The following is a 12,211-nucleotide window of genomic DNA, read 5'->3' as shown; positions in this document are numbered from 1 at the left end:
CTTATACTTTTGCCGCGGTTTCCGAGCTAAATTACACTCCTACCATTTATCCTTTTGTCCAAACTACCCTCCCTACTTTCCTTTCTTTAGTAACCATCCTACCCCTTGCCTTGCAAAATTCTCACCAGCTTTTACTTTCAAAACACGGCAATGTCCGAATTCCTTGTGAAAACGACATTGATCTCATTTAGTCAACGACTCAAAACGCAGCTAACCCAAATTTTTCGTGAAAATGATTGTAATAAAAAAAAAGGGTTTGTATTGATACATCAAACGTCAATATATTCTTCACAATAATCACACGTGAATAGTCTATAACTTTTGGAATGAAATAATAAATTAAATATGACTATAAGTGACATATTTTTACAAAAATTTCAATTGAAGTAGCAAATTGATACATTTCAACAAAGCATATGATTCAGGTGACATGAGCCGACTTATAGTAAATTATTCTATTAAGTTGCCCGTATATCATTTATGACATAGGTAGGAAGTTTTATGTGATGAAGAAATGCAAAATCTCATCTTTTTAAAATGTTAATCATACAAACAGCGATCTGTTCGTTAAATATTAATGTATCTTTGTAATTATGACTTATTATAATCATGTGTTATTTTTGAGCAATGTCATGAGCGTGTGCTTGCACACGCACACTCACACTCGCCATACCTTTCATTTTTCTGCATACAATTTTGGAAATGTCTAGAGTTGTCTCAATACAAGAAAATGTGAAACACAATAGGGCCAACACATAGATGGCCATTGCCATGTGGGATTTAAGATTCTCTTACTCTTCCGTCCATTTGCTAGAACAATGGTTGGAGAATAACTCTTTGACATGTGATTGTTTGTTCAATTTAAAATAAAAAGGTCAAAAATTGTTTTCGTATTAGCTGTTTGGAACCTAAGAATTAAGTAATCAGGACCACTCAAATTGAACATAAAGATCCCTATTAACCAATTATGCTAGCCTGCCTAACACATTCTAGGAGCTCCAATTTCTCTTTCACACAAACTAAGGCTTCATATTTTTTGTCCTTAAATTCCAAACAGTAAGGTTCGTAGAGCATCCAAAATTGAAATAGAAACAAGGTGGGAAACTTTTTTTTATTTTTTTATTTTATTACAATAGTCAAGTTTATACACAAATATAAAGCAAGCATATTTAAATTTGTCTTCTGTCCTTTTCAGAATTTTTTTTTCTTTAGAATATAATTAGCATATTAGGACAATACTTCTATCTTTGAATAAAGTGTCCATATGTTCTTAGGAAAAGTAAAATATATACAAAATGGGTGTGAAGACGAAGTCTTTTTCACTATTACATGTTATAGGACATTTTAAGTGGTCAAATTATTATTCTTTTTTTTTGCTTTGCATGGTTTGTGGGCGCATTGAGAGTGTTTCATTCTTTTTGCTTGAGTGCTTTTAATAATTTTCAACATGCGTATGGTCTCAATCATCCTTTATCATCTATGTGATCGGAAAATCTTTGTTTAAGGTATATCGACAAATCTTTGTAGTCGAAAAACAACTTGTATGAAACTGTCAAATAAATATAATATTATTTGAGTATTCTTAAGTGATAACATCATGTAGCAATATTTCGAGCACAGTGAAAAATCTTAAACTCTTTGTAGAAGAAAATTTGTCGTAGGACAACTTGATCATAATTGTTATATTATTTTTTAAGAGAAATATTTCGGTAGAACAACAACCTCATGATGTGGCTAAGCTTGAAAAGGGTAGAAGGGTAAGTTCACTCAAACTCATTTCAACTGGTCTAAAGTGGCAGTCCTGTAAATAAACCTGAAATGCGCGGGTAAAGCCCCAACTTCTCCCTTCGACGACTCCGCGCAGGAAAAATAAAATATAAATAAATAAAAAATCCTTTTCACACATGAAGAGGAAATCTAGAGAGAGAAAATATTAGAGAGAGAGAGAGAGAGAGAAACAAAACGAAGAAACCGGAGAAGTTAGAGAGAGAAAGTGGAAGACAGAGAGAGAGAAGGCAGGCATTAATGGCGGAAGGAGGGAAGAAGGAGAGGAACTCGGACGGCGAGGACAGCGTGAAGCTGTTCGTCGGCCAAGTGCCGAAGCACATGACGGAGGCTCAGCTCCTCGCAATGTTCAAAGACTTCGCTCTCGTCGACGAAGTCAACATCATCAAGGACAAGGCCACGCGCGCTTCCAGAGGTTTCAAATCTCTCTCTCTCTCCCCTCCTCTTTCTCTCTCTACATTCTCTGTTCCGCTTAGCAATCTGGTTTGAGTTGAAACATGTGTGTATCTTGATTTGGTTAGTGTGTGTGATTTTCCGCAATTTGGAGGATTTGTGGCGTTTAGTAGCTGACTTGGTATTTGAAACCCTAATTTCGTGCTCGGATTTGTACTTGCGTGTGTGTGTTTGCAGGGTGTTGCTTTGTGATATGCCCGTCGAGGGAGGAGGCGGATAAAGCGGTCGATGCGTGTCATAACAAGACGACTTTGCCCGGGGTTAGTGCAATTTGCAGCTCTTTCCACTGTACTTAAGTGTGCTTCTTTTGTTGTTTTAGTTTGTAGGCTCGTAGCTTTGAATTTCGGAGAATGTTATTCAAATCTAAGCTGGTAAAGTATGAATAGATGATTTCGTAAGTCATTCGAAAGTTTATACAATTAATAGTAGGAAGAGTAGCTGCGTAGTGTCTGACTATTTGTCGATCGCAGATCACAGCAATTTGAACTTTTCACAGTAACTAAACTGTATCCACTTAATTTGAGAATGTTGACACTTGTGATCAAAGGGTTCTGCAATTAATATACCGTAGGAAAAAGGGAAATGAATAGCCTCATGGGAACGTTCCTTTGTTTTTATTCCTAGTTAAATTGCAATAGGCTCCTTTGGCATTTGCAGAGGGCTAGCAAATTTACTTCAGGTGAGATACAGACATGATGTTAATCCCAAGAGGGTGTTGTAAATCGATTTGATGAAATGGGTGTTGTAATTTGCATATGGTAATGCGGATTAGCCTAACGACTGCTGAAAGTAGAGTATCAGAGCATGACCATGCATGAGATATTGGCTACAGTGCCCACAAAAAAAAAAAAAAGGTTTAGGGTTAGATTATGAACTGATTTAATTGGCTCTGCCCCATGAAAGTTTTAAGGTGCAACCGGTGCCCTGAAAGAAAAAAGATACAATTTTGACAAACTTCGATATGGTTATGATGTCAATTTACAAAATAGTTAAATGAAGAAGGCTGCATGCTTGTTCCAGAAAATATGAGTATCAGTGACTGGGGTTACATCATGTGAGTAAAGTATTGAATTTGTCCGACATTGCAGGCAATCTTCTTTTGGTACAGTATATCCACTTGAATCCATGATTGGCAGATTGATATTTGGACAATTTTATATAAAATGTGTGCTTATGCAACTTGGCATTTTCCTGGCATAGGTCTTAGAGCGACTGGGGGAGCCTATGTAGGCCTTGCTGGACCTTCAAGTGGTTTCCCAGGCAAGATTCTCAGTTGGACTCTTGCCTATGCCTGCTAATGCGACTTTACACAAATGTATTACTTGATAAAAAAACATATAGTCAACTAAAAATTTGTTGTCTGTCCACTTTTTCCTAGGCTGGTGCTAACTTTTTGCAGTTTGTGCTTTTAGTTCCTCTTGTTGTGTTTGTTATTCTCAGCCTGATTCGAAGCTACCCTGTTCTTTCTGTCCGATCCAGGCATCTAGTCCTTTGCAAGTGAAGTATGCTGATGGCGAGTTGGAAAGACTAGGTATAATACATTTTCATGATTTAATTACTGATTTGTCTTGTTCCTAGGAAGTTTTGTTGAACCAATGCTTATTGTGTATTTTTTTTGTTCATCCCATTTATTTATTGATTATTTTACGAACCCTAATTAATAATCTTTGCCTTCCCCTGTAATCCAGAACACAAGCTCTTTATTGGTATGCTTCCAAAGAATGTTTCCGAAGTTGAAGTTTCTGATCTTTTCTCTCAATATGGGACAGTAAAGGACCTACAAATATTAAGAGGTTCTCAGCAAACGAGCAAAGGTATGTTTTTTCCCTCAGGGTTGGTTTATTCCTAGGCAAACACTAAAATATACTGATTGTCAACTAATAAATGAATTTTCCATGCCCTTTTCTTTTGGCAGGCTGTGCATTCTTAAAGTATGAGACAAAACACCAAGCTCTCGCTGCCCTCGAAGCCATCAATGGAAAGTATAAAATGGAGGTTTGTGTCTAATGCATATTTTGGTGGCTGGAAATGTATATTGAAAACTGTTAATATGCACGTAGTATTGGATGTTCTTATTCTATTACATTGGCAGAAACATTTTATTTTTTCTGATTGAAGGGGACCATAATGATGGATGATAAGTCAGCCATCAAAGACTTTGTCTAATTATCCTTGCGTATCAAATTAATAAAAAGGCTTGTATGCTTACTCATTGACTCATTGATTTGAATTTGTTCTTGACATTTGCTTATAGATAACAACAACTTGGTATTAGTATGGATCTATTGATACAACTTGGTAGTAGTATGGATCTATTGATACAAGGCTCTAACCCGCTCTTATGGCTCGTGTATCAGGGTTCAAGTGTTCCTTTAGTTGTCAAATGGGCAGACACAGAAAAGGAAAGGCTAGCTCGGCGAGCTCAGAAAGCTCATTCCCAGGCTGCTAACGAGCCAAATGGTGATTCACATCCTTCATTATTTGGAGCCTTGCCCATGGGTTATGTTCCCTCGTATAATGGTTACAGTTATCAGGTCAGTTTTTTTCCACAATTATGTCTCTGTAAGCTACTCTTTTCTTTGTTTCGTTTTTCATGGTGAGGAAACCATTAGCACTTTTGTAGTTGGGCTTTGGCATCTGAGTATAATGACCTACCCTATATATGAATTCCTGACTTTATATCCATGTAGGGTCTTATGTAGTAATGGAGTAATGTCATATTTCATTTCCTCTGTAGGCTCCTGGGACTTATGGACTCATGCCATACCGCCTACCTGGACTGCAGAATCAACAAGGCTTCCAAAATATGATGCCCCCCATAAACCAAGGAAATGCTTTGCATAGAATCACACCCCGCAATGTTGCCCCTAGAAATTTTCCTATGCCTCCTACGAGTTATGTGGGCTCTGCTTATCATGCGGTTCCAGGTCTTCGGCATCCGATGGTGTATCCTGGAGGAATAATGAGCCACCAGCCATTGAGTTCACCTGGTTCAGTGTCACCTACAGTTGTGAACATTAACCCAGCATCGCCTGGCACTAGTAAAAGCCCTGGGGGTCAGGTTGAAGGTTGTTATCTACACGTATATTTATTTTTTCAAATTAAAAATAAAGTTCTTGGTTGTGGTATTTTGTCAGTTACTCTTATCTTCTTTGATTAGGTCCAGCTGGTGCTAATTTGTTTATCTACCACATACCTCAAGAATTTGGAGATCACGAGCTTGCCAATGCTTTTCAACCATTTGGTAGGGTTTTGAGTGCCAAGGTTTTTGTTGATAAAGCAACCGGCATCAGCAAATGTTTCGGTGAGAATATTCTCAACTTACTTTTGATTGCAATGCAAATTATGTGGAAATATTTACCTCTAATCAGTCTCTGGTTTGCAGGATTTGTAAGTTACGATTTACCAGAGTCTGCTGAATCTGCTATAAGTATGATGAATGGATACCAATTAGGGGGTAAGAAATTGAAGGTCCAGCTTAAGAGAGACAACAAACAGAGCAAACCATATTGATTTGAAGGTGAGTTACACAAGGATTCGAGTCCTCTAGTCTTATGCAAACCGGATGTATGGGAGTCACGTCATCAACATCGTAGGGTGGATTTAGCTGATCTGCAATTATAGGGCTATTCCATCCTTCTTGTAACTTCCTCAAGGGATTGAAAGCCTTCAAACTTGTAATTCATGGTGCATACTGTGCCAATACAATCTGTAATTTGGGTATCATGAAAGTTCATTTAGTCAGTAACTATCAATTTATTCATTCTTCTCTCATGAACATCTGGATGTATACTTGATCCCTAATTCTTTCATTTTCACAGTTCAAAGTCATTTTCATATTTTCTTTTGTTTCTTATCTCATTTGCTGTATCCCGGTGACTTGTTTTAATGTGGCATACCTTGAAGTAAGTAGGTAATCAACAAGCAGTCTTCTATTTGAAAAGGTATGTTGTATACGCGTGCCAGAGTTACATTTTAGGTACAGTGGTTGTCTCTGCTATTTCTTAGTTATCATTTGAATGTTGTGCATTTAATTTATAAGCCATTGTGGTTCTTCTTTGGGTGTTCATTTTTTCTATATTCGCTATTTAGCATTTAAGTCGTAGATAGGAGGAGCACTTGCTACTAATATATTTTTTTTCCCCATGAAGGTTGGAAGTTAAATATTGATTTTTTTAGCGTACCAATTAATAGATACCTGTCTTCCAATATGTTATATATTTCATGGACTTTACTGCTGCAACGGTTGCGCTTTACATATATCATGGACTTTGCTGCTGCAACGGTTGTGATTTAAGATGTTCTTATCCAAGTTGTATCTGGCACTATGTTATGAAATTTTGGAGATTTGGCTGGCTCATTTTCTTGCAGATGTACGTTGGACTGAAGTTTGAGCATGTTTTATGTCTTCTTAGCTACATTCACGAGTACTAAACTGCCTAAATATTGCTGTTGTTGTAGGCTAAATGTAGACACTGCATCTGTAGTCTCAGTTTTTTCTCCTTTGCTATTAACTATCAAATTACCAGGAGATTGAGGCGTTTTCAGTAGCAGATGAAAGAATTCACAGCACCCGTATTCCAGTCCAGATTGTCGCTGATGAAGGTATGCCATAACCTTGGACACATCAATAATTCCTTTTGAAATTTTGAATGACTTGAGTATTATTATTGTTTCTAAGCAGAACTCTCTAACTTGTGTTATGGACATCATCTCTCTCTCTCTCTCTCCCTCTCTCTCGTTTACGCCTGTTGTACCCTTTCGTGCAGAGTCTGCTGAATGTATATGTTCCTTGATCATCGTTGTTAGGAGTTTGGTGCTTTTATATAGATTCAAAGATTGACTTGTCGCATACGGTGGGTTGACCTTTGTCAAAATAACTTGGAACGAAAAATAAGAAACGCAGAAACTTAGATCACTTCGATTGAATAATGAGTAGGGTTCAGGATGAACGAAGTGGAAAAGGTTGCCTAGGTTGAAGGTGCATGTCAAGGAAGCTGGATTGAGATCATTTGTTTGTCGGGAATGTAACTATCTTGTTGATGTTGTTAAAATGCATATGTTTGTCTATCATTATAACATTGATGTGGACCACTGTATCTCTACTGCTGCACTAGCTAGCTTTCTGCCCCCTTCTGTTGGATCTCCTTTTGAAATTTCGAAATGACATTTATGGAGTTCTATTGAATTGTGAATAGATGGTTTTACCGTGGAGTTCTGGTTGTCGGCCAGACTGCGGTAGGACCAATTTCTGAATGTTCTTTTATCGGTACTTTGATATCTGCAGCTAGCAAAGTTTCGTGGTGCTTCAGCTCGATGCCGCATCCCACCACCATTTTATGCTTTTTGATTGATGCATCTCTGAGGCCCAACGATGAATTCTCATATTTCCGTCGTCTCGTCCCAACGTTTTACTTTCCAGTCCTCCTGTAAGCACAAGTCAATTTACGTAGGTAAAAGAATAGTGGCTTTTTGTTTCGTTTTGTTGCAATCGACTTCAGTTTTTTTACGATATGGAACTCCAATTCTGCATCTCTAAGCTTCACTGCACAGAAATGGTAGATAGATTGTATCTCTCTACATTTTATGGTAATAGCAAAAAGTGTTCTTGTGAGTTGTAAAGGTTATATTATATATGCTCAATTTAACTAAAAAAAATCTCATAATTTGTTGTGAAAGAGTACGTTATAGTTGTTGTCAAGGCCCACTTTGGTGGTGGGGAAAAAGTTGTAATTGTAACGGATTTTATACTCTTCTTTTTTATGTCTCTCTCACTACGCGACGACTGATCTTCCATCAGCAGCCATCGGGTGGAATTCATAATGTTTATTTTTACGTGACGACTGATCTTCTTTCACCAACAAAATGTATATTGTATTTGCATGAGTGGATAGGGAGTTAGGTTTCCACCTATGCGTTCGGGTTTAAAACTCTTTCTCTCTCAAATAATAAAACAGTTTCCCTCCCTTAATAATAAATTTAAAAAAAAAAAAATGTGTTGTGTATTTTACGGCTTTGAAACATTTAAGTAAATATACAATATGAGCGATTCAAAAGTGACTCGATGTGATACACGGAGGGACTCAAACGACAATCTTGCAATCGAATACTAGCCTTATATACACAACGTTATATTGACGTATTGATACCAAATACTAAGATTATATCCACCAAATATTGATTACATATCAACGAACATCTTGGCAAGTTGTTTCTTTCTATTTTTCGTATCAAATTCCAAGCTCTCTCGATCACTCTCTTCGTGCCCCGTCCCCATTCTCTCTCATTGTCTCAATCTCCTTGCTCATGATTTCCCCACATCAGTACAATTCTCAAACTCAAAAGCTTGATGTCGAATTCTGGGCAATATTCTCTCCTTTTTCTGATCCTTTGTCAAGTCATTACAACTTTACTTGCACCATCTTAGATACCATTTTTTTTTCTTCTGTTTCTCTAACACAAGGAGAGAAACAAACAAAAGTTTTTTTTTTCTTATAGACAACAAATGGAATTTGGATCCTCTCCAGACTTTAGCATCCGAAGTCTAAGATTAGGAAATCCGAGCCCTTGATTTGTGTTAGGTAGGCTAACGAAATGAGTTAATTCAATTTCAGTGGTCTGGATTGCTTGGTCCTTGGACTCAGAACTGTGAGATACGGAATGGATTTCTGTCCCAAATATTATACTTATTAATAAGTTCTTAATAATACAAAGACACTTAAGAGAAGAATAATACAAAGACACTTTTTTCTATTTTTCTAGAACCGAGTATACTTTGAGTTGTGGATGGCCTTTTAATACTGAGGTATTTGTCGATTGGCATCTCTATACAAATTCAGGAGACAAATCGATAAATATACCTTTAATATTTGTGTTCATATGGTGTTGCACATGGTGTACTGTATTTATATGAACTTATGTTCTTAACAACATTTGACTTTTGATGAGAAGCAACTTTCAGGAAAAAGCTTTTGATGAGAGCATGAACTTATTGACTTATTAAATGAAATAATATATGGACGACTTCCTACGCCGAGAATTCTGGTGGTAGATTTACCAAAAATGGATCACAATATTACTTTACCTTTCTGAAAATCGAGTAGTAGATATATAGAGCGGAGAATTACAACGAGAAGGACATACGTATGTGTGTATTTAAATTTAGGGTTTGTTTGAAATTGCTTTTAAAATAATCGAAAACACTTTTGATGAAAATGTTTTTAGCAAGGTTCTAAAAAATGTTAGGCGTTAGTCGGGTGGCGAACTAGCGCCTAGCGTTTAGACGGCTAGGCGGGCGTCTAGACGGCTAGGCGGGCGTCTAGACGGATTTAGATAAATTTCTTATATATTTTATGAATTAATTAAGTTTATTATATCATAATTATTGACTAATATGTTATTTCTTGGGAAGTGTTATTGGCACTTCAAAAATCTCATTCTACACTTCTCACAAGTGTATTTTTCTTTCCAAATATAGAAAGATTGGAGTGTAGAATGAGATTCTTGAAGTGCTAATAACAATTCCCTATTTCTTATAGAAAACCATACATATGTGAATGTTTTTTTGTACATATATGATATACTTGCCTAGGAAAAAAATAAAATATTATCTAAATAATTTATAATTTATTTAAGATTTATATATGTGTGACACACACACACACCAAACTTTTAAAAATATAAAAAGCCCACATAGTGGGTGGTTTTCATTACTAAAACCATCAAACCGTCCACCTCACCTCTGCTCTTTCACATCATCCGTCCACCTTGGGTGAAACCATGTTAGAGTCCAAAAAAGAGTTTTTTTATTTATTAATTTTATTTAACATTATTTAAACTTGAAAGACTCAATTAATGTACCTAAATATTAGTACTGAAATGTGTGTACCGAAATGTATTATATTGAAATTGTAACATCCCACATTGACCATCGGAGAGGGGGTGATGTGCCTTATATGTACATGTCCACCTCCATATAGCACGAGGCATTTTGGGAACTCACTGGCTTCGGATTCCATCGGAACTCCGAAGTTAAGTGAATTCGAGCAAGAGCAATCCTAGGATGGATGTTCCCCTGGGAAGTTCTCGTGTGAATTCTCAGAAACAAAACCGTGAGGGCGTGGTCGGGGCCCAAAGCGGACAATATCCTGCTACGGTGAAGTTGAGCTGGGCTGGGATGTGACAGAACTAATGTATTTAAATGTTAGTACCGAAATATATGCACATAAATGTATTATATTAAATTAATGTACCTAAAAGTGTATACCAAAATGTATTATATTGAATTAATGTACCTAAATGTTTGTATATAAATATATGTACCGAAATGTGTGTACCTAAATCTATGCATCATAATGTATTATAATAAATTTAATGTACCTAAATGAAGAAGACAAAGTACATCGAAATATATTGTATGACAAAAATTAGTTTATCTAAATGTTTACAATAAATGAAATGAAAATGAAATAAAATTAATACATTAAAAATTAGGAAGAAAAAGAGAAATAAATAAAAAATAAAAATATAATTAATAAATGAGGTTATTAATGTATCAATGGACTAAAATTAGATTTTGATCTTACTCATGATTTTAATCTAAAAGTTATCTTTGTCAATGATTAAAATGAAGTTTTCTATAAAAATAAATAAGAAGAAATATCTTATTCTTTCAGAGGAATTCTCCAACTTTGGCCGACAATATCAGTCCATCCATTATGCATGGAAGCAAATCGCCCCACGGATTACCATATTCTATTCGATTTTTTACAAATGCACCCCTTGTTTTTTGTTTTCTGTTGACTTTAATCCCTTCGTATACGAGATAGGGTTGATCATAGTACATAATATATATAATTAAACGATACTCTAATTTAATTTAAATTACGAACAAAGAAATTCGAACTTGTTCAAGCTTAACTTAGGAATAAAACGTGGATTATATAACTAAACAGTACGTACTTAATTAGCTCAAAAATAGTTGTCTCAAAACGAAGAACGAGTGAGAAATAGATGACTTATCCAAGTTGGGGAGGTCAAGCCACTTCCATTTAAACCAATGAAACAGCTCCAAATGCTAAAAAAAAGTTGAAAGTTGTGCATATATCTACATCGTAAAGATACAGTTGGCTTTTTGTGATTGCAAATTTGCGACTCGATGATTAGGGTTTTTGCCGGCAGCCCGCCAGCCCGCCAGCGAGCTGCCACAAAAGTCAAGAGCTTCGTATTTGCAGCAAGTTTTGGACCAAATGACAAATAAGCTCTATGTACGTTCCCACACCCACACGACACATTCACCTACTGACAAAAGGCATTCAAATCTCGTACCTTGATTGAGTTTCTCTCTTCCCCCACCCACCCCGCGGGCGCCCCCAATATTGCATTTATATACGGGTTAAAATTGGAGGACACTCATTTTTAACACATATTTTGTAGGGTTGATTTTGTAATTTTATTAAGGATTCAAACTGTTTATATTTCAATTCACTATTCATAGATCATTTTTACAAAAAATTAGACAAATTCAAAATCATTATGACATTCATTTGTAGTAAAGATGGACGATACGGTTTTGCAAAGAAACATTTAAAATATTATCATTTAATCAGACGGTCATATAATTTCAGATTTAGGTGATTTTTAGTAAACATGATCTTTAAAGAAATACCTAAAAGATAGGCAGTTTAGATCCGTGAAAAAAATTTACAAAGTTTCCCTACAAAGTGTATCAAAAAAAGATGTCCCCGATCGTAAGCCATATACTTGAAGGATTATTTATAGGGGGTATTTCAACGACCCAACCATTCAGCTTTTAAGTTTTCATTCAAAGATCATCTCTACAAAACAAATCACACAAATCCGAAACCGTTTGACCCTTGGATTAAATAGTAGTCATAATAGTGTTTCTTTTAAAAACCGTATTCGTCTATTTTCTTCACTATAATTGGATGTTTAAATGGTTTTAAATTTATTT

General features: G+C 35.9%; 1 protein-coding gene across 1 annotated transcript; it reads left to right on the top strand.

Moving 5' to 3' along the window:
- The first annotated feature begins 1,932 nt into the window (after positions 1–1,932).
- On the top strand, positions 1,933–6,077 carry LOC103938793 (RNA-binding protein BRN1). Its single transcript, XM_048586959.1, has 9 exons — positions 1,933–2,200; positions 2,416–2,498; positions 3,718–3,769; positions 3,927–4,052; positions 4,154–4,233; positions 4,596–4,772; positions 4,976–5,306; positions 5,399–5,542; positions 5,624–6,077. Exons 1-9 carry the CDS (start codon positions 2,026–2,028, stop codon positions 5,749–5,751), a joined length of 1,296 nt encoding a protein of 431 aa, XP_048442916.1. The 5' UTR covers positions 1,933–2,025; the 3' UTR covers positions 5,752–6,077.
- The last annotated feature ends 6,134 nt before the right edge of the window (positions 6,078–12,211 follow it).

Source organism: the organism of the source record quoted next, unplaced genomic scaffold, assembly GCF_019419815.1.
Source record: "Pyrus x bretschneideri cultivar Hongxiangsu unplaced genomic scaffold, Pyrus_bretschneideri_v1 Contig25, whole genome shotgun sequence".
NCBI classification, from domain to species: domain Eukaryota; kingdom Viridiplantae; phylum Streptophyta; class Magnoliopsida; order Rosales; family Rosaceae; genus Pyrus; species Pyrus x bretschneideri.
This window is presented reverse-complemented; position numbering and strand designations above follow the sequence as displayed.